At 45.4% G+C, this 23,189-nt stretch overlaps 1 protein-coding gene across 3 annotated transcripts in view; it reads right to left on the reverse strand.

Moving 5' to 3' along the window:
* COQ8B (coenzyme Q8B) overlaps nt 1-23,189 on the reverse strand; it is a 114,708-nt gene that overhangs the window by 15,624 nt on the left and 75,895 nt on the right. For all 3 annotated transcript variants that reach the window (XM_033957146.1, XM_033957145.1, XM_033957147.1), the window contains 2 exons: nt 11,245-11,310; nt 1,503-1,589 (listed from right to left, as the gene is read on the reverse strand). In XM_033957146.1, the coding sequence (XP_033813037.1) occupies nt 1,503-1,589; nt 11,245-11,310 (153 nt within the window). The remainder of the gene's footprint in view (nt 1-1,502; nt 1,590-11,244; nt 11,311-23,189) is intronic.

The raw sequence follows: 23,189 nt of genomic DNA on the forward strand, positions 1-23,189 counted from the left end.
CGGTTAACCGCGGGAACGGGAACGGTGATGAATTTTGTCACCGTGTCATTCTCTAATTGGGGCATAAGGCTCAAGGAGGGTCTCCCCAGAGGTGGAAGGCACTGTATCTGTACAAACTTTGTCCGCCTCGTGGGCCGCAGCGCACATGAAACATTGCTACGCATCCAACAGCCATCCACTGCAAATGAGGTATGAATCTGTTCCATCCTGACATGAGGAGGCCATCTGTAAAGTCTGGATCAAAAATGAAGCTCCTAACTATAAAAAATATAGCTTTATTCAAAGTGGGAAAAATCCAAGATGGCCACCGCGGATGCCGATTTTGTAATAAAATAACCCAGGAAAGGAACAGGAATCCCTAAAAAAAATGGCGATTTGTGGATTTTAGAGGTGGAGAGGGGTAGGGCATGCAGGGAAACCACCCAAAACCCAAGACCCCCCTAAAATCGCTAAAACAGGCTGTCAGTCTGTTACTCACTGTTCCATTATGCTGCATGGGAGAAAATACAGGCAATGCTGGAACAGCATGTAGGGAGATCTAAAGCTTCCGAAAGCTGGAAAGTTGGATTTCAAGTCTTCTGAATGCTCTACCGGCCTGACCACCACAGCCGGTGACCTCCGCCACCCTTGGATACGTTGCACAACCACCTGATGGAAGCACGCAGTCTGGCTCCGATCCCGGTCGCACCTCCACGGAACTGCTCAGCCTGCGCTCCACCCACTAATGGACGAACCTAGGGTGAGCTAGCTCCCAATCCCAGAGCGCTGCAGGCTGTCCTGGGGGCTTACTGCAGCGAAGGGAACACCCCAGAAGCAGACATTCTCCAACAGTCTGCGATCTCCCGCTGCAAGGATGTCTCTGCAGGGAACCTCCACAGCACAAGGGCAAACCTGCAAAGGAATTACTGAAAAAAAATTACTGAAAACTAGCAAAAGAAAACACAAGCAGAAGAGATAAGCTCCTACAGGCTGGCATGCAGAAAGCAAGACTGGGGTCCAAGGATATGCTCCAGAATATGCTAGCAGAGGGAGGAGTTAAGACTTCAATCATCTGTAGTACCTGGCAGTTAAGGATGCATAAAACCCACTGGTCCCAGAATAAAGGGGGATTGTACAAGAACTATGATTTTAAAGAAATATCTATAATAATTAAAACGTATTTAGAAACTAATTTTTTTTTTTTTTACCTGACTAAAGAGGCAAGGAGAGGGGAGAGCTGTGACATGTAAGGCTCCGGTTAAAGAAAAAATTGACAGCTAAGAGGTGGAGCTTGATAGGCAAGGTGTCCGCAAATGCTTAGTAGTAACAACCCCCCCACAAAAAAAAAAAAAAAATACCAACAAAAAACTACTATATCAGGGGAGAGCACTGGCACACAGGCTCAGTCAGAGGACTTCACCACAGCAAGTGTGCCTGCATTTCCCCTGTTTGTCTCTGGAGAAACAGAATGACCACAACATCAACAGTGTGAGGCAAAGAAAATCTGGTGTAAAAACACTTACCTTGGTTTCAAAGCCAGTTAGGAATTTTAAGTCTCGAGATTTCTGAAGGACCTTTGCTCTGTCTCCATCTGCTGCAGCTTTCACCACCTGATGAAGGAGTAGGAGAAGAGGGGTATTATTTACAAAGTACGCATCCTGCTCAAGACAGAAATAGGCACTTTCTATTATTTCCTAGTAATAAGGAGAAATTAGGTTCTTAACTGCTAATTTTCTTTATTTTAGTCTCTCCAGATTGGCCCAGCTTCACTGATGGGTAATAGCTCACCATGGCCAGCAGGTGCAGACTGAGACATAAACTTTTGGCTGTGGTACAAGTGAGCTGTGCATTCCCATATACACTCAGTCTGCCGAATAGCCAAGCAGAACTTAGAAACTAATAAGTGCGAATTGTAACAGTTAACAACACTCCCAACAGGATTAACAACTAACATAGAGCAATACTGTTGGAAATTGAATAGAAGTACCTTCAGCAAATGTCCCCACAGCTTGCCTGCTATGCCAGCTGAGCCAAAAGCCACTGTTCTTTTAATCTCCCCTACACTACTAAAATCACGATATCCTGCATGAAAAACCCACACGTTTTATGCGAATTACAAAAGAAATACAGAGACAGACAGGGTGGGGGCTGTGCCAGTCTGGAGAGACTAAAAGAAAGAAAATTAGCAGGTAAGAACCTAATTTCTCCTTCTTAAGCGTCACTCCAGACCGGCACAACTTCACTGATGGGAAGTAACAAAGCAGAACCCATTATGAGTGGGACCCCGAAAGGGCCACCACAAGCACACGCTCCCCGAACACCATGTCCTGACGCACCTGAACATCCACACGGTAGTGCCGCACAAAGGAATGGAGAGAAGACCAGACCGCCACTTAATAGATATCCATCGAAGGGAACCAGGGAAGACTCGGCCCAAGAAGCAGCCTGACCCCAAGTAGAATGAATCTTGAGAAATTCTGGAACAGATTTCTTTTGAAGAAGATACGCTGAAGCGATAGTCTCCTTGATCCAGCGCGCAATGGTAGCCTTGGAAGCACTGTCCCTCTTACGAGAACCCGCTAAGAGGAGAAAAAGATGATCGATTTCTAGAACTCCTGGGTCCGCTGTACATAAGAGTGAAGGACCCAATAGACGTCCAACTTGCAAAACTGTCTCTGCTCCAAAGAGCTCTTCCGACAACACAAGACCAGGAGGACCCTGGACTGGTTGACGTGAAAAGGCAAAACCACCTTCAGCAGAAAAGAAGGAACCGGCCGCAGCATTACGCGCTCCCTAGAAAACATCAGGAAGGAAGGCCTACAAGAGAAAACCTGTAGCTTGAAAATGTGTCTGGCAGAAGTAATGGCCACCAGGAAGACTGCCTTCAGAGTAAGGTCCTTCAACATGCAGGAGCCCAGAGGTTCAAAAGAACTAACACGAACAGGACCAGATTGAGATCCCAGGTTGGAACCGAAGGAGCAATGTGAAGAAGGACTCTGCCCACCATCGGTCACGGGGGAAACACGTACCTTCTGTGGTAACCGCTTTGCGGTTGAGCAGCCTCTGTAAAGTCTTCTGAAAAGCCTTCTTCTTCCAAGCCACCTGACAAGAAGAGAGGAAGTGATCTGGCAAGGGTCGAGAAAACTCCAGAGCAAAGCCATCCTCAATCACCTCCAGAACCCACTGATCCGTTGTGATCTTGGCCCACCCCTGGTAAAACTCCCACAACTGAGCACCCACCGGTACTACAGGAAGAGCCCACAACGAGTCACGGGGCTGGGTGGGTGGCGGAGGGACCGCCAGAGGAGTCACAGCCCCCTGAAAGGACTGAATATGCTGAAATAAACGGCCCCGGGAAGATCCAGAAGCCAGAATAGGGACAAACCACCTACCAGGGCGGTAATGGTGAAAATCACAGAAAACACCCCGGTGCAACGCCGCCGCCCTCCCTTGAGCAGGCGGGCAATCACGGTCTTCAGGAAGACAGGCATCTTAGAGTCAGTGAGATCTGATCCTTACCAGACAAGATGACCCCCCCAAAAAGGGAAATTTAGTAAGCTTAGCCTTACAGGCCACGTCCACCGACGAACCACAGGGTATGGCGAGTGCCCACACCGAGAGCCATGGACTTGTTTGAAGCCCGCAGCAGATCCTATATTGCATCTGAGAGATAAGAAGCGCCCAGCTCAATCTTAGCTACCTCCTGATCCACCAAGGACCAGTCATTAGACTCCCAGTTATGAACATGCTTGGACCACTGAAAACAAACTTGAGCCACCAGACCACCACACATAGTCACATGGACCGCCAGGGCAGCCACTTCAAAACTCTGCTTAGGAAGATAATCTATCCAACGATCCTCAGAGTCCTGCAAAGCCGAGCAGCCCTCAACTGGCACCATATGCTAAAAGAAAAAAATGCATGAGTGTTACAGGTAGGGCTTCTGATCCTAGATATTTATTGTTTGGAATTTTTGAGGCAATTAAGTGCTTTCCCAAGGCTAGAAATTTGCCTTTTTTGTCAAAGATTACCAAGTATTTTATCCTAGAGCATCTTATATCTTATATTAAGGATATGCATGTTTTACATCCAAATCAAAGTGTTTTGTAAGAACTATAATACTAAGATAGTCCTAGTAGGTATGATGACTACTATTTGGATTGTTTTAGAACATGGTAAAGTTACTCTTCTGCGTTTAGATCTTTCTGCTGCATTTGTTCTTCTCAATCACCAGCTACTCTTAGATAGAAACATAGATGACGGCAGAAAAGGGCTACAGCCCATCAAGTCTGCCCACTCTGCTTACCCACCCCCTGTCTATGCCCTAATGACCCAATTTTCTTATCTTGACCCTCGTAGGGATCCCACATGGGTATCCCATTTATTCTTAAAGTCTGGCACGCTGTCTGCCTCGATCACCTGCACTGGAAGCTTGTTCCAATGATCAACCACTCTCTCTGTGAAGAAATACTTTCTGGTGTCACCATGAAATTTTCCGCCCCTGAGTTTGAGCGGGTGCCCTTTTGTGGCTGAGGGTCCCTTGAGAAAGAAAATATCATCTTCCACTTCAACACGTCCCGTGAGGTACTTAAATGTTTCGATCATGTCTCCCCTCTCCCTACGTTCCTCGAGAGTGTAGAGCTGCAATTTGTTTAGTCTCTCTTCATACGAGAGACCCTTGAGCCCCGAGATCATCCTGGTGGCCGTCCGCTGAACCGATTCAATTCTGCGCACATCTTTACTGTAATGTGGCCTCCAGAATTGCACACAGTACTCCAGATGAGGTCTCACCATGGCCCTGTACAACGGCATTATGACCTCAGGCTTTCGGCTGACGAAACTTCTATTGATACAACCCAATATCTGCCTTGCCTTAGATGAAGCCTTTTCCACTTGATTGGCAGTTTTCATGTCTGCACTGATGATTACTCCTAAATCTCGTTCTGCTGAAGTCCTAGTTAAAGTTTCTTCGTTCAAGAAGTACGTCCTGCATGGATTTCCGCTTCCGAGGTGCATGACCTTACATTTCTTAGCAATATAGAAGTGTCTCTCAACTTTTTTAGCTCCAGCACATTAAAAGGAGTAAATGTTTCTTTGCAGAACCAACCAAAAATTTAATTTGAGAGTTATGCGTATTTATTTAAAGTTCTTTAAGATATATATATGGGTAATTGTAACAACGGTGAAACTAGAGTAGACAGAATAGAATTGCTAATCAATGTAATGGGTGTGCTTGTTATTGAGTGCAAATTAACCCAAAACGTGGCTCAACAGTTAACAAGCAAACACGCATTTAATCATCCACCATCTGCAGTCGTTCTCCCTGGAGTCCTTTTATCAAGCTGCGGTAGGGGTTTAACGCGCGTTAAACCGCCTGCCGCGCTAGCCGCTAACGCTTGCATTGTTTAGCCGGCCGCAGGGGTTAGCGTGTGATGAAATGTCCGACGTGCTAACCCCGCTAGCACGGCTTGATAAAAGGACCCCTTTATTTCGATTTAATTTCTGTCACAGCTGAAAATCCAAGTTCGCAAAGATAAGACGATCTAAACAGTAACAAAGCCTTGATTGCTTTGGTGTTTAAGATGGGATAAGTACTGCATAAAAAAATAAAAATAAAATGAGTTGCCGTTAGTTTTCAAAGACCAATCAAGTCAAGAAAATAAGAAAATGTGAGGCAGCTTCCTTTTGTTTGTATTTTTTAGTCGAGTCCTGTGAAGGGAAAACAAAATGTCGGTTGAATGATTTTTTTAAAAAGAAAAAGCAGTAATGTTAATAATTTGTTGTTATCTCTTTCTTCTTTTTTTGTTTTTGTTAAGAAGGTAAGTAGAGGGGGGAGTGGCTTGGCGCACACGATACATGGACGTGTGATCGTGTCGCTCCGTTCCCCAGGCAGCGGTTTATGATTAAAATATACCTTTTTATCGAAGAAATTTAAGTTTTTGCTGGATCGGGTGCTGTATAAAGATGGCGAATACACGCCAGGCAAAAATTGATACAGCCTTTGCGACTTCCGGTACGGCAAAGCGCCTCAAGCAAGATTTGGCTGCTGCATCTGAAGCCCCACTTCCGGACGAAGAGGAAATTGGGAGAAAAGACATAATGACTGAACTGAAAAAAATCTCAAAACAAATTCAAAAAAACGCGGAAAGCATTCAAGAAGTGAAAGAAGAGGTATTAAATATAAACAGGCAGTTGGAGGCAGTGAATCAGAGAATGACCGTTTTAGAATCCAGAGTGGAACAGATGGAAATGACTGCAGCACAAACCAAGGAGGATAATAAAATCATCAGGGAACTGCAGAAAAAGCTGGTGGACTATGAGAATCGTGGCAGGGGAAAGAACATTAAAATTATTGGATTGGGAGAAAATTTGGAAGGGGGAAACCCGATACAGTTCCTGGAAAATTTACTTCCAAAACTACTTCAGTTAAATACAAAGTTCCCATTAGAGATCGAACGTGACCACAGGATTCCTTTCCAACGGTCCGCTGGTAACTCTAAGCCTAGACCTCTGATCTTTAAGTTATTGAGGTTTAGTCAAGCGATGGAAATATTAAGCTTGGCAAAAGCGGATAGGAATTTAAACTATAAGGGCTCAAAGCTTATATTTTTGCCGGACTTTGAAAAAGGTACTGTGGCTGTAAGGCAGCAGTTTCTCCAACTCAGAACTCAGCTTAAGGAAAAAGGGTGCAAGTACGGTTTATACTACCCTGCAAGAATGAGAATTTCCTCTGGAAACAAATCACTTTATTTTGATGATCCGGAAAAACTGAAGAGTTTCCTTGCAAATGCAGAGCCAATGTCTATGTAAAATGTTTCCAGGAATGAAGAAAGAAGAAGAGAAGAGGAGTGACTGTTTTACAGAGTTATTAATGAGTTTTGGTATATCTAAGAATGAATTTTGTGCTTTGCAAAGAGATTATAGGAATAATTTTATTTATTTATGTTTCTGTTAGTATATTATATTTTGAACAAGTGTCATGATATGTTGATAAGTGGGTGTCATAATAATATATTTATTTGGTAATGGATAGGTTTTCAGAATATAATTAGATATTTTTTAAAGGGGATAATAGATATAATGGAATTAAATGAATATGGTTATGAACTTAAGAAATTTAAGAATGATCTTTTGCTTTTATAAGATTTATGTGTATGGAATGAGATTTATTAATTTAATTGATAATATAATTGTTTTGGGGTAATTGTTAGAGAATGGGGTATTAATTGACTTATGAATTTAAAATTGATTAATTATATAGATATATGAATTTAATTTATATTAGGATTATTTAATTTTTTAGTTACATGAATTGAGTTTTGGGTATGATGATATTATGAAATGAACTTATTTTTGATATTATATTAGATGAACTGTTTTTAATGTTGCCTGGGGGGAGTGTAGGGGTTACATATCCTATGTGCGTTACAAGTTTTACCATTTGGAGGGAGGGATTGGGTGGGATAGGGATGGGGGGGTTATTAATAATATGTTTAATGATGAATTTGGGGAAGAAAGGGGATGGGTATTTTTTTATTTGGAGGGAGGGATTGGGAGGGATAGGGATAGGGGTTATTAATAATATGTTTAATGAGGAATTTGGGGAAGAAAGGGGATGGGTATTTACAGTATTTACTATTGGAAATTATAAAAACATGGGTGTCTAATCATTTTATAATAATTAAAAAGGTATATTATTATTGGAATAGATATTTATTTGAATGATGATTAAGTTTTGTTCGTTGAATGTAAATGGCCTCAATCATATGATCAAGAAAAAGAAAATGTTAGATTTCCTCAAGAAACAGAATTCTGAGGTATATTTCATCCAAGAGACACACTTATCATTTAATGAATCTAGGAAGCTGGAAGGAGGGTGGATTTCAAAATGTTTTTTTGCTCCAGCAAATGGGAAAAAGGCGGGAGTTGCTATATTAATAAGTAAGAAATGTTTAGCAAATTTTCAAATGGTTGCTGCAGATCCTTTGGGAAGGTGGGTGCATGTCAAAATGAGCATGGGAAATAATACCCTTGATTTGTTTAATTTGTACGTTCCAAATTCGAATCAAATGGAGTTTTTAAAAAATATACAAAAATTACTATTACCACTGGCTGCTTCTAATTTAGTGGTGGCTGGAGATTTCAATGCTGTAATGGATCCGATAGTGGATAAGAGTCCAAGTAAAATTATAAAATCATTAGGTTTAGATAATTTGGTTCAATCATGTGATTTAATAGATATATGGCGTATTCTTCATTTTAATGATCGGGAATTTTCCTTTTGTTCTCAAGTGCATAATTCTTTTTCAAGAATAGATTATATATTTGTTTCAAATAAAATAGCTCAGAAAGTGACTAAAGCCATCATAGATCCTATAATTTTATCTGATCATGGTGGTGTTTGGATTGAATTACAATTAGATGAACAAGTTGATGCAAAGCCGATTTGGAGATTCAATAATGCTCTGATTGCAGATTTAAAATTTATTGATGAGTTTAAATAAAAAATGATTGAGTTTTTTCAAATTAATGATTCTGGAGATATTAATATTGAGGTGGTATGGGATGCTTTTAAAGCAACTATGAGAGGGTATATTATTTCATATTCAGCTTATGTTAGAAAACAAGCTAAAAAACAATTTTATGATTTGGAAAAAGAAATCAAAATTTTGTAAAATAAGTTAATTAATAGATGGGAACAAAATACATTACAAATTTTGTTAAAAGCTAAAGCTAAATATAATGAATTATCTTCAAAGCTTGTTAGGAATGATTTGTTCTGTCAGCAAGCTCAGTATTATGGAAATTCAAATAAGGCTGGGAAATTATTAGCAAATTACCTTAGGCAAAAAAAAGGAGGACAAAGATTGTTGTAATAAAAAATAATAGAGGTGATTCATATACTAAAAATGAGCATATTTTACAGCAATTTCTTGCTTTCTATAAGGACCTATATTCTTCAGAGACTTATAGAAATAAAGAACAAGATGGTTTAAATTTTTTAAATTCAATTATAGGTCCAAAAATTCCTGAGCATATAAAAGGAAGTTTAGAAGAACCTATATCTCTAAAAGAATTAGAAGTAGCATTGAAGTCTCTTAGAGTTGGATCCGTTCCAGGTGGTGATGGTTTTACTGTAGAATTCTATAAATCATTTCAAATTAACCTTTTACCATATTTGTTAAATTTGTATCAGCATCAACTGACTAACGGTTGTATTTCAGGTACTATGGCAGATTCGGTGGTTATTGTTTTACCAAAATCAAACAGAGATCCCACTTTGGTATCAAACTACAGGCCTATTTCATTAATAAATGTGGATGGGAAAATTATTGCTAAATTGTTGGCTTTAAGATTGGCAAAAGCTCTCTCTTTTATTATTGATACTCACCAAACAGGATTTGTTGCAAGGAGACATTCTTCTCATAACACTAGATTGGCTTTTCATACTTTAAATTTAACAAAAACAGTGAATGATCCGACTTTCTTGGTCTCTCTAGATGCAGAAAAGGCCTTTGACAAGGTAGAATGGAACTTTATGTATCAAGCGTTGGATTGGTTTGGGGTGGGGTCTGGTTTCATTCAAATGATTCAGACGCTGTATAGCTCTCCTGGTGCAAGATTATATATTAATAATAGTTTATCAGATAGATTTGACTTGCGAAGGGGGGTTAGACAGGGTTGTCCCTTATCTCCATTGCTCTTTGATGTTGTCTTGGAGCTCCTGTTAATTGCTATTAATCAAGCAAAGGGGATACAGAGTATTCCTTATTCGAGTTGGGAATATAAACTCTCTGCTTATGCAGATGATATACTGCTTTATTTGAGGAATCCAGAGACCACCATACCATGCTTACTTGAATTGATAGAGAGATTTGGAAAATTTTCAGGATATAAAATTAATTGGAGTAAGTCTGAAGTTCTCCCGCTTAATGTTCATTGTGTCAAAGGACTATTTGATTCATTTACCTTTGTATGGAAAGACGAGGGTTTAAAGTATTTAGATATCCTTATTAAAAATAATATTGAGGATACAGTAAAGGAAAATGAAAAACTTTTATTAAAAAAAGTTACAGAAATGTGTGAGAAGTGGAATCCGTTGCATTTATTATGGTGGGGGAGAGTTCAAACTATTAAAATGATGATATTGCCTGTTTGCTATCGAATGAGTATGATACCAGTTTTTTTTCAGGGATCCTTCTATAAAAAGTTAAATGGTATTCTTACGAAATTTGTTTGGATGGGTAAAAGGCCAAGACTTGCATTAGTATCTTTACAAAAATCAATTATGGAGGGAGGGGTAAATTTTCCAAATTTTTATAGGTATCATCAAGCCTATATTTTACGTTAGGGTATGTATTGGATCCTCCCAGAGCTCATGGAGAATATCCCAGATTGGTTATACTTGGAATGGCGACTCCTGTTTCCTTTGCACTTGGTTCATTTGCTTAGTATAAAAATACCTAGAAGATACCAGAGCTCCATGGATGACGTCACCCACATGTGAGAATATGATGCCTGCTTGTCCTCGGATAAGACCAAGTACTACAACTACTACTACTTATTTCTATAGCGCTACTAGACATATGCAGTGCTGTAAATAAAAAAAAACAAAAGGAATTGACCCCGAAATATCCACAAAGAAGAAAAGCCAGAGAAAACCAAAAAAACTCTGTGGAGTGACGATGTTCCTAAATGGACTTTATTTGAAAGTGTCAAAGTTCCAAAGGTACACTGAAATCATCCACAAAAATAAATTCATCCACATAAAAATAAATTCATCCACATAAAAGCCTTTAAGGACCTAGTCCGCTAGGGATACAGGACCCAACATGGTCCGCGTTTCGACAAAAAGTCTTCTTCAGGGGTCCCTGGGGGTCCTATAAAGGTGAGTACGTGGGAAAGAATTGTGTGGTGAGCCGGAAGTGAGATACTGCTTGCATTTGCAATGGAAAAACATAGAAGAGAGAGTCCCTGCTCAAAAGAGCTTACAATCTAGTCAAGACAGACAGACTGGCTCAGGTAGGGGAATTACAGAGGAAGCAGGTGGGTTGGAGTTTGGAATAGTACAAAAAAGATGGGGAGAAGAGACAGTTTAAAGGACCTGAAGAGTTTGAGGGAGAGGTTGGGAAGCAGTTGAAAGGGAAAGAGAACAATGAAGAGGAGAACTAGAAACCCTAATTTCCCACTAGGGTTTTTCAGTTTTAACTGAAATCAGAAACTTAAGCTATAGGTTAGAGGTGTCAAACAGCAAGCAATGCCTACCTCAATATAATTGTCTGTGAAATCCTTCCCAAATTCTCGACTAGCTCCAAAGTCCAATAGTGTAACCTGATGGAAGAACAGGAAGCTTTTAAACTGAGTTCAGGGGCAGTAGTCTCATTAGTACGCACAGAAAATAAGTCAGATAGTTCAGCTAATTCACCAAGCAAGCTAAGGGAATAGTGGCCTGCATGACATTACCGTATTTTCGCGGATATAACGCGCGCGTTATACGTGATTTTACGTACCGCGCATACCCCTCGCGCGTTATATGCCTGAGCGCGGTATACAAAAGTTTTTAAACATAGTTCCCACCCCGCCCGACGCCCGATTCACCCCCCCAGCAGGACCGCTCGCACCCCCACCCCGAACGACCGCTCGCACGCGCTCCCACCCGCATCCACGATCGGAGCAAGAGGGAGCCCAAGCCCTCTTGCCCGGCCGACTCCCCGACGTCCGATACATCCCCCCCCCGGCAGGACCACTCGCACCCTCACCCCGAAGGACCGCCGACTCCCCAACAATATCGGGCCAGGAGGGAGCCCAAACCCTCCTGGCCACGGCGACCCCCTAACCCCACCCCGCACTACATTACGGGCAGGAGGGATCCCAGGCCCTCCTGCCCTCGACGCAAACCCCCTCCCCCCAACGACCGCCCCCCCCCAAGAACCTCCGCCCGTCCCCCAGCCGACCCGCGACCCCCCTGGCCGACCCCCACGACACCCCCACCCGCCTTCCCCGTACTTTGTGTAGTTGGGCCAGAAGGGAGCCCAAACCCTCCTGGCCACGGCGACCCCCTAACCCCACCCCGCACTACATTACGGGCAGGAGGGATCCCAGGCCCTCCTGCCCTCGACGCAAACCCCCCTCCCTCCAACGACCGCCCCCCCCCAAGAACCTCCGACCGACCCGCGACCCCCCTGGCCGACCCCCCCACCCCCCTTCCCCGTACCTTTGGAAGTTGGCCGGACAGACGGGAGCCAAACCCGCCTGTCCGGCAGGCAGCCAACGAAGGAATGAGGCCGGATTGGCCCATCCGTCCTAAAGCTCCGCCTACTGGTGGGGCCTAAGGCGCGTGGGCCAATCAGAATAGGCCCTGGAGCCTTAGGTCCCACCTGGGGGCGCGGCCTGAGGCACATGGGCCAAACCCGACCATGTGTCTCAGGCCGCGCCCCCAGGTGGGACCTAAGGCTCCAGGGCCTATTCTGATTGGCCCACGCGCCTTAGGCCCCACCAGTAGGCGGAGCTTTAGGACGGATGGGCCAATCCGGCCTCATTCCTTCGTTGGCTGCCTGCCGGACAGGCGGGTTTGGCTCCCGTCTGTCCGGCCAACTTCCAAAGGTACGGGGAAGGGGGGTGGGGGGGTCGGCCAGGGGGGTCGCGGGTCGGTCGGAGGTTCTTGGGGGGGGCGGTCGTTGGAGGGAGGGGGGTTTGCGTCGAGGGCAGGAGGGCCTGGGATCCCTCCTGCCCGTAATGTAGTGCGGGGTGGGGTTAGGGGGTCGCCGTGGCCAGGAGGGTTTGGGCTCCCTTCTGGCCCAACTACACAAAGTACGGGGAAGGCGGGTGGGGGAGTCGTGGGGGTCGGCCAGGGGGGTCGCGGGTCGGCTGGGGGACGGGCGGAGGTTCTTGGGGGGGGGCGGTCGTTGGGGGGGGGGGGTTTGCGTCGAGGGCAGGAGGGCCTGGGATCCCTCCTGCCCGTAATGTAGTGCGGGGTGGGGTTAGGGGGTCGCCGTGGCCAGGAGGATTTGGGCTCCCTCCTGGCCCAATATTGTCGGGGAGTCGGCGGTCCTTCGGGGTGGGGGTGCGAGTGGTCCTGCCGAGGGGGGAGAAGAATCGGACGTCGAGGGGGGGCATCAGGCTTTCAGGATGGGGACAGGACTTCAAGGGGGGACAGGCAGATCTTCAAGGGGGACAGGCAGACCTTCAAGGGGGACAGGACTTCAAGGGGGGACAGGCAGACCTTCAAGGGGGGACAGGCAGACCTTCAAGGGGGGACAGGACTTCAAGGGGGACAGGCACGGAGAGGCGGGGCAGTGCACCGAAAGTCAGGGCGGGTGAACGGTGAGTCGGGGCAACCAGAGGAGAGTCGGGGCAGTGCACCGAAAGTCAGGGTGAGTCGGGGCAACCAGAGGAGAGTCGGGGAGGGCGAAAGGAGAGTCGGGGTGGCCAGAGGAGAGTCGGGGAGAGCGAAAGGAGAGTCGGGGTGGTCAGAGGAGAGTCGGGCAGCATGCGCGTTATATGCCTGAGCGCGGTATAGAAAAGTTTTTGTACATATCATCGTGATTTCTGCGCGCTATACCCCTGTGCGCGTTTTACAATGGTGCGCGTTATATCCGCGAAAATACGGTACTCTCTTAACAGTATTTCCTTCCACAATGTTCACGATAGATGCTTTGAAATCGAAGACAGGCCCACTCATTAGGAAAACTAGGCAGTCACCTATAGTAATAGCTTCTGGGTGGCAATCAACATCAGCAAAGGAAAACAATAGACAACTCAAACAACAATCAGTGAATACTTCTATTAGCTAGAAAAATAAGTAACTTTAAAACAGTCATTTACACTTGGAAATTTAATTGAATTATTTGAATTTCAGAGCTGTTCAATGTAATATTTTGATACTGTTTCATGGTAGCATTTTACCTCATTTATTTTATTTGGCCATTTTACTATTGTTATGATGTTAACAAAATTGAACCGTATATACTCAAACCTAAACCGATCTGAACATAAACTGAAGTAACCTTTTTTCTCCCCCAAAAAGGAAAAAAAAGTTGACTTGAGTATAAACCTGCCAAGAGTGTGAACTCCTCCCCCTGCAGTCCATTGGAGAGATCAATCTGCCTGCTTTTAAATATCAGCAGCAGTGGAGATCAACTGCTTTTACACCTAAGCAGCAACGAGACCAGCCACAACCACCGAGAGCACACAGACCCGATCCTACCAAGAGTGTGAACTCTTCCCCCCATGCAATCCGCTAAGAAGATCGACTGTCGGCTCCGGGCGGCTTTCCCGCAGAGGAGAGAATCCTGCATTCACCGTGGGCCTCATCTGGGGCAGCCTCCTTGGAGCGGCTGGGGCACGGGCAGTGTGTCTGGGAGGGAATGCATGGATGGGAGAACATCGCAGGGGAAGAGACATAGGCATCCTGGGACTGTCTGCCAAGTCTCTTCCCTGAAGAAGCCCTTTCTGGAAACGTCAATCGCTCCTCCTAAACTTACTTGCTACACTTCATCACTGACGCTGATACCGTGGATTGAAGACAAAGTTTTATTTTATTTTTCTTTCCAGCTTATGATTTATCTTTAATCTTATCTATTGTTTTGCCTTTTGTCTTTGTTTTGTTCTATTTCTATCATTTAAATTTCTCCAGAATTCTACTGTTCAACGGCTCCCCCTTCTGCTTCTATTCCTTTCTCTCCTCTCTTCTACCTTCCAAAGTATTTAGATCAATGCTGTCTTGTTAAAATGTTTATTTTATTTTTATTTTTCCTCTAATTCTACTTTTCACTTCTCTATTACCCTCCAGGTACTTTAGTTAGATTGTGAGCCTTCGGGACAGTAAGGGAATTTTTCAAGTACCTTTCTTATTTCTAATCTTAATGTATATTTTCTGTAAACCGCTTAGAACCTAACGGATGTAGCGGTATATAAGAAATAAATTACATTACATTACATTACATTAAACTGAGGGTTTATATTCAAGTACAGGTATTGGCGAGTGCAGTGGTGAGCTGGGACAGGAGTAATCCATCCTTGTCCTGTCCAGCTCTGCACCCCTGCTCCCTCTTGACTCAATGCAGGCCTCCCCCAGGCCTGCCTTGAGCCCTGGTGGTCCAGCGGTGAGCCAGGACAGGAGCAACCCCTACCATGTCCTGTCCAGCTCGGCACCATCCCACTTCCCTCCCGTACTTGAAAAGGACTACTATGCACGCCTTGGTGGTCCAGTGATAAATCAGGGCAGTAGCAATCCTCCGAAGCTCCTGCCCCATGCCGAGCCACTAAAGGAAATGGCTACCGTGAGTTCCCGCTGCAACCTTGCGAACTCACGGCAGACATTTCCTTCAGCATGCATGCACATAAAATGAACTCTGGTTAATGCATACATTAATGCATGTAATGTACACATTACATTATTTTACGTTACATGCATATCGTTAGCACAAAAATGCACATACACCAGCTCTATGTAATCCGCTTAGAACCGCAAGGCACAAGCGGAATAGAAATCACTAATGTAATGTAATGTAATGTAAGTATTTACACCTAAGCACGTACACACTCAGTTATGCTAGTATTCTATAAAGGAAAATATGTGCACCCTTATAGAATTCCCCCTCAGTGTGGACCCCAGCCACAAACTCCCCTTTTAATGCCCATTTTCTGCATCTATAAACTATACATGAACCAGAGTGCATACTTATCCATGCACTTACACGGAAATGAAACAAATCTGGCACAACACCAAGGGGTAAATTCTATTTAAAGAATAGCACTCCATGCTGAATTTTTAAAACAGCACTCTGAGTTGAGCGTCATTTATAGAACAATAGTTAGAATTGAATCCCATTTATAGAACAATAGTTAGAATTGAATCCCATGCCCAAAGTTGGGTGCCAGTATTTACGTCAGCTGAAACCTAGTGTAAATGCTGGCGCTCAGCTCTTGGCATTTCAGAATGGAAATAGTTTTATTCTGTTCCACAATGCGCGGCAGCGGCAAAGAAAGCAAATAGAATGTTAGGCATGATAAAGAAAGGAATCACGAGTAGATCGGAGAAAGTTATAATGCCGCTTTATAGGGCATTGGTCAGACCACTCTTGGAATACTGTGTCCAACATTGGTCTCCCAACCTAAAGAAGGATATAAAAGTGCTGGAGAGGGTGCAGAGACGAGCAACAAAGCTAATAAAAGGTAAGGAGAACTTGGAATACGAGGAACGACTTAAGAGACTGGGATTGTTCTCCCTTGAGAAAGCACAGTTACTTACCGTAACAGGTGTTATCCAGGGACAGCAGGCAGATATTCTTAACTGATGGGTGATGGCACCGACGGAGCCCCGGTATGGACAATTTTAGAGTGATTGCACTCTAAGAACTTAGAAAGTTCTAGCTAGGCCGCACCACGCATGCGCGAGTACCTTCCTGCCCGACGGAGGTGCGCAGTCCCAGTTAAGATAAGCCAGCTAAGAAGTCAACCCGGGGAGGAGGGTGGGACGTAAGAATATCTGCCTGCTGTCCCTGGATAACACCTGTTACGGTAAGTAACTGTGCTTTATCCCAGGACAAGCAGGCAGCATATTCTTAACTGATAGGTGACCTCCAAGCTAACAAAAAGAGGGATGGAGGGAAGGTTGGCCATTAGGAAAATAAATTTTGTAAAACAGATTGGCCGAAGTGTCCATCCCGTCTGGAAAATGCATCCAGACAATAATGAGATGTGAAAGTATGAACTGAGGACCAAGTAGCGGCCTTGCAGATTTCCTCAATAGGAGTGGATCGGAGGAAAGCTACAGATGCTGCCATAGCTCTAACCTTATGGGCCGAGACAGAACCTTCCAGTGTCAGTCCGGTCTGAGCATAACAGAATGAAATGCAAGCAGCAAGCCAATTGGATATGGTGCGTTTAGAAACAGGATGACCTAGTTTGTTAGGGTCAAAAGACAGAAACAATTGAGGAGATGATCTGTGAGGCTTAGTGCACTCTAAATAGTAAGCCAAAGCACGCTTACAGTCCAAAGTATGTAAAGCCTGTTCCCCTGGATGAGAATGAGGTTTCGGGAAGAAAACAGGTAAGACAATGGACTGGTTAAGGTGAAAGTCAGACACAACCTTACGGAGAAACTTTGATGTGTATGCAGAACCACCTTGTCATGATGAAAAACTGTGAAAGGAGGATCTGCAACTAATGCATGCAACTCACTGACCCTCCAGGCAGAGGTGAGAGCAATAAGGAAGACCACTTTCCAAGTGAGAAATTTTAAATGAGCTGTGGCCAAAGGTTCAAAAGGAGGCTTCATTAAAGCGGAAAGAACCACGTTAAGATCCCAGACCACAGGAAGGGGCTTGAGAGGTGGTTTCACATTGAAAAGTCCCCACATGAATCTGGAAACCAAAGGATGAGCAGTGAGAGGTTTTCCATGGACTGGCTCATGAAAAGCAGTAATGGCACTGAGGTGGACTCTGACGGAAGTAGATTTGAGACCAGAGTCAGACAAAGAAAGGAGATAATCCAACACCAGCCAGCCAGCTAGTGACATTGGATCATGGTGATGCAGAAGGCACCAGGAAGAAAACCGAGTCCACTTCTGTTGGTAACATTGAAGAGTGGCCGGTTTCCTGGAAGCATCAAGGATAGAACGGACAGGCTGAGAAAGAAGTGAATGAGCCAAGGTTAGCCCGAGAGATACCAAGCTGTCAGGTGCAGAGACTGCAGATTGGGATGGAGGAGAGACTGCTGATGCTGGGTAAGCAGAGAAGGGAAGAGAGGAAGAAGTATGGGCTCCCTGGAAATGAGCAGAAGTAGAAGGGAAAACCAATGCTGCCTGGGCCACCGTAGAGCGATGAGAATCATGGTGGCATGTTCTGTCTGGAGCTTGAACAAGGTCCGTAACATGAGAGGCAGAGGAGGAAATGCATAAAGGAACAGATTGGTCCAATCCAGGAGAAATGCATCTGCTGCAAGACGGTGAGGAGAGGAGAGTCTGGAGCAAAATTGGGGCAGTTGATGATTGTGAGGAGCTGCAAACAGGTCCACTTGAGGGGTGCCCCATTGAGCAAACACGGACTGGAGAGTCATGGGATCGAGAGTCCATTCATGAGGTTGGAGAATTCTGCTGAGGTTGTCTGCCAATGAATTCCGCTCTCCTTCAATGTAGACAGCTTTCAGGAATAAGTGGTGAGCTGTCGCCCAGGACCAAATCTTTTGGGCCTCCTGACACAACAAACGGGAGTCCGTCCCACCCTGTTTGTTGATGTAGTACATTGCAACTTGATTGTCTGTGCAAAGCAGGAGTACTTGAGGAAAGAGGAGATGTTGAAACGCCTTGAGGGCATAAAACATCGCTCTGAGCTCCAGGAAATTGATGTGATGTTTCTTTTCCTGGGCAGTCCAAAGACCCTGAGTCTGGAAATCGTTCAAGTGGGCTCCCCAGGCATATGGGGATGCATCTGTGGTGATGACTAGCTGATGAGGAGGCAGATGGAACAGAAGACCTCTGGAGAGATTTGAAGATGTCAACCACCATTGTAGAGATTGTCGAAGAGACGATGTCACAGATATGTGTTGCGAACAAGGATCCGTTGCTTGGGACCACTGGGTAGCCAGAGTCCACTGAGGTGTGCGCAGGTGAAGACGTGCGAAGGGGGTGACGTGCACTGTCGATGCCATGTGCCCCAAAAGTACCATCATTTGCTTGGCCGAGATGGAAAGCTGTGGAAGCACCTGGTGACAGAGATGAAGGATGGTCTGAAGGCGGTTGGATGGGAGAAACGCCCTCATGAGAACAGTGTCCAGTATTGCGCCAATGAATTGAAGTCGCTGGGTTGGAATGAGGTGCGACTTGGGAAGGTTGATCTCGAAGCCCAGAAGTTGAAGAAAGCTGATTGTCTGGTTGGTGGCAAGCAGCACTGCCGGAGGAGAAGGAGCCTTGATCAGCCAGTTGTCCAGGTAGGGGAAGACTTGAAAATTGTGAGAGCGGAGAAAGGCGGCTACCACAATAAGACACTTGGTGAATACCCTGGGAGAGGAGGCCAGACCGAAGGGTAACACCTTGTACTGGTAATGAGAATGATTGATGAGAAATCGCAGGTACTGTCTGGACGTCAGATGAACAGGGATATGAGTATATGCTTCTTTTAGATCCAGGGAGCATAGCCAGTCGCCCTGAGTGAGAAGAGGGTAAAGTGTGGCAAGAGAGCATTTTGAACTTCTCTTTGACCAAACATTTGTTGAGATCCCTGAGATCTAATATTGGTCTGAGGTCTCCGGTCTTTTTGGGAACTAGAAAGTACCGGGAGTAAAATCCGTGACCTCGCTGATCTGGAGGGACTTCTTCGATGGCGTTGAGAAGAAGGAGGGATTGAACTTCTTGACCAAGAAGGAAAGAATGAGAATTGTTGGAAGCAGACTCTTTTGGAGGGCATGACGGAGGAAGAGTCTGGAAGTTGAGGGAGTAGCTGTGGGTGATGATGGAGAGAACCCACTGATCTGTGGTGATGACCTCCCAACGACTCAGAAAAAATTGGAGACGTCCTCCTATAGGTTGTGGTAGAGGAGACGAGGAGGGAAGACTGGCTATGTCCTGGAGAAGGGAGTCAAAAGGACTGAGTGGGCTTAGCTGAGCAACAGGTTTTACTGGTGGTTGTTGCTGTTGGCGAGCCTGTTGGTGTTGGGGCTGCCGTTGCCTCCGAGGCTGGGGAGGCTGAGGGTGCAGAGGTTGAGCTGAAAAACGATGCTGATACGAAGATTGTTGTCTAAAAGGACGAGCAGGTGGTGGTTTCTTCTTGGTTTTTAACAAGGTATCCCATCTAGTCTCATGAGCCGAAAGTTTCTGGGTGGTGGTATCCAGAGATTCGCCAAACAGCTCGTCACCTAGGCAGGGAGCGTTGGCAAGGCGGTCCTGGTGATTAACATCAAGTTCTGAGACACGGAGCCAAGCCAAATGTCTCATAGCGAACGATATTGCTGTAGCTCGGGACGTGAGCTCAAACGTGTCGTAGATGGAACGGACCATAAATTTTCGTAGCTGTAAAAGACTAGAAGTACACTGTTGAAAAGCAGGTAGTTTGCGGTCCGGAAGGTATTTCTGAAAAGTGGCCATCTGCTGGATGAGATGTTTCAGATAAAATGAAAAATGGAATGTGTAATTACCAGAACGATTAGCCAACATAGCATTCTGGTAAAGTCGCTTGCCAAATTTATCCATGGCCTTACCCTCTCTGCCAGGAGGGACAGAAGCATACACACTAGAGCCCGCAGTTTTCTTCAGGGTTGACTCAACAAGTAAAGACTCATGTGGAAGCTGAGGCTTGTCAAACCCTGGAATGGGGATAACCTTATACAAGGATTCCAGTTTTCTTGGGGCTCCTGGAATGGTCAGAGGAGTCTCAAGATTTTTATAAAAAGTTTCCCTTAAGATGTCATGTAAAGGTAACTTCAAAAATTCCTTCGGAGGTTGGTCAAAGTCCAAAGCATCAAGAAATGCTTTGGACTTTTTAGAATCAGACTCCAATGGGATTGAAAGGGTGTCTGACATTTCCTTAAGAAATTTTGTAAATGAAGTGTGCTCTGGCTTACTATCAGGCTCCTGCACAGATGGATCAGCCTCATCTGATGAAAGGTCATCATTGGTACCGAGAGGATCCTCAGAATCATCCCATAAATCAGGGTCGCGTACTGAGGGGAGTCGTCCCTGTGAAAGAGGAGTAGAGGCCTCTACATGTCGGGTTTTGCGTACCGATTTGCCGGAGCGCATCGATACCGTACCAGGTGAAGCGGTACGGAGGTTTGGGTCAGAGAGCGGTACCGGCTCAGAGACTGAGTGAACCACCCGACGTAGAGATTTCAATTCTGCCGATAGAAGAAGCATGGAAACCAAAGAGGCAGAATATCGCGGTGCCGATAAAGTCGATGCCGACAAAATAGGCTGATCGACGATCGGCACCGGAGGCTCAGGTGGTACCGACACTGGAAGGTTCGGAGTCAGAAGAGCCGGGAGAAGTTGTTATAACTGCTCCTTAAGTTGGACCTGGAGAATGGACGCTATATGGTCAGCCAGTGATGGTCCCGAAGGCACAGGTACCGCTTTTCTCTTTTTCAGTACCTGCGGTGCAGCTCAACGCTCAGGTGAAGTAGATGCCGATGAAGAGGCAGTGACTTCAATGGGAGCGGAGCATTTACGGGGCCGGCGCGCAGTCTGCAGGACTTGGCTCACTGCTTGTTCGACTGGCGGGCCGAGGACTGTAGGGGATGGCTTCTTAGCCGGCTTACCTGAGGGTTGCGACACCGAAGACAGATCTTGTGGTGTCGAAAGGGTCGGCGCCGATTTGGAGGATGCCGTCGATACCGGGGTCAATGTCGGTGGAACCTCCATGGCGGTACCAAAAAGAAACTGTTGTTGAATTTGGCGATTTTTTAAAGTTCGCTTTTGAAGCGAAGCGCAACAGGTGCACGTTGAAGCCCTATGCTCCGGACCCAAGCACTGAAGACACCAATTTTGCGGGTCTGATAAGGAAATAGGGCGTGCACATAGCTGACACTTCTTAAAGCCCGGTGAAGGGGGCATGAAGGGAAAAACGGCAGTAGCAAAATCGAAGTCCAAGGCTTCGATGATGCCAACAGGCCTCGCCGGGGCCGACCGAAAAATAAAGAAAAAAATGAAGGGTTTTTTTTTTTTTTTTTAAACAAAGGAAGAAATAAAAGAACAAGAACGTGAAAAAATTCACGAACAAGGGCGTGAGTGGGAAGGCGAAAAAAGGACTTTCCAACGGCCGTTGGAAAAAACGCGTCTTCTTAGCTCCGCGGAAACTAAGAAACTGGGGACCGCGCGCCTCCGTCGGGCGGGAAGGCACTCGCGCATGCGCGGTGCGGCCTAGCTAGAACTTTCTAAGTTCTTAGAGTCCAATCACTCTAAAATTGTCCGTACCGGGGCTCCGTCGGTGCCGTCACCCATCAGTTAAGAATATGCTGCCTGCTTGTCCTGGGATAAAAGGAGACTGCGAGGGGATATGATCGAGACTTTCAAAATACTGAAAGGAATCAACAAAATAGAGCAGGAAAAAAATTATTTACAATGTCCAATGTGACACGGACAAGAGGACATGGACTGAAGCTAAGGGGGGACAAGTCCAGGACAAATATCAGGAAGTTCTGCTCACGCAACGAGTGGTGGACACCTGGAATGCTCTCCCAGAGGAGGTTATTGTGGAATCCACCGTTCTAGGATTTAAAAGCAAACTAGATGCACATCTCCTTATGAGAGGCATGGAGGGATATGGGTGACTAAAATTACGCCAGGTGTACACCTGGCTGGGCCTCCGCGTATGCGGATTGGACTTGATGCACTGAAGATGATGGCAGTTCTTATGCTCTTATGTAACACATGCAATTTTTTTGGAATATCCCTGCCCCACCTCCTTTTGAGTTGTGCGCTAGTGCAATGGTTCTTAAACCTGTCCTGGGGGACCCCCAGCCAGTCAATTTTTAAAGATATTCCTAATGAATATGCATGAGGTAGATTTGCATGCATGCCACCTCTATTATATGCAAATATGCCTCATACATATTCATTAGGAATATCTTAAAATCTCAGCTGGCTGAGAGGTTTAGGAACCACTGCACTAGTGGATTTCAGTGCCTGGTGTTATTAAAAAAAGCATGAAGTAATATGCATGTGTAACTCCAATTATTGCTAATTACCATATTTTTCGTTCCATAAGACACACTTTTTTCCCCCAAAAAAGTGGGCGGAAATAAGGGTGCGTCTTATGAAGCGAATATATAAAAAAAACAAAAAACCCTGGTGGTACCTTTAAATGTTGGGTCGGTGGACAGCTGCCTGCTGCTTGTCGGGGCCCGTGGCGCACAAGCGTGCTAATGCCTGGGCCCAGACACTTCCCTAATTGGACCGGTCTCTGGTGCTTCGCAGGGCTACTGCCTGCTGATTACCGGCACGTCGGGGCCAGTGGCGCACAAGCGCGCTGCTGTGTGGGCGGGCACCACTTCTGAATGACTGCCTCAGTAGAACAGCCTTCCACTGACCCCCAACATTTAAAGGTACCACCGGGGGGGGGGGGGCTGGGACAGAATTTAATGGTGCTGGGTGGCTGGGATTGAATTTAACGGTGCTGGGGAGGTATGTAAAAATGATGATTGATTGGGGGGTGCCGAGTCAGAATTTAAAGGTGCTGGGGGGCTGGGATTGAATTTAAATGTGCTGGGGGTATATA

The sequence above is a fragment of the Geotrypetes seraphini genome, chromosome 8, assembly GCF_902459505.1.
Source record: "Geotrypetes seraphini chromosome 8, aGeoSer1.1, whole genome shotgun sequence".
Classification (NCBI taxonomy): Eukaryota; Metazoa; Chordata; class Amphibia; order Gymnophiona; family Dermophiidae; genus Geotrypetes; species Geotrypetes seraphini.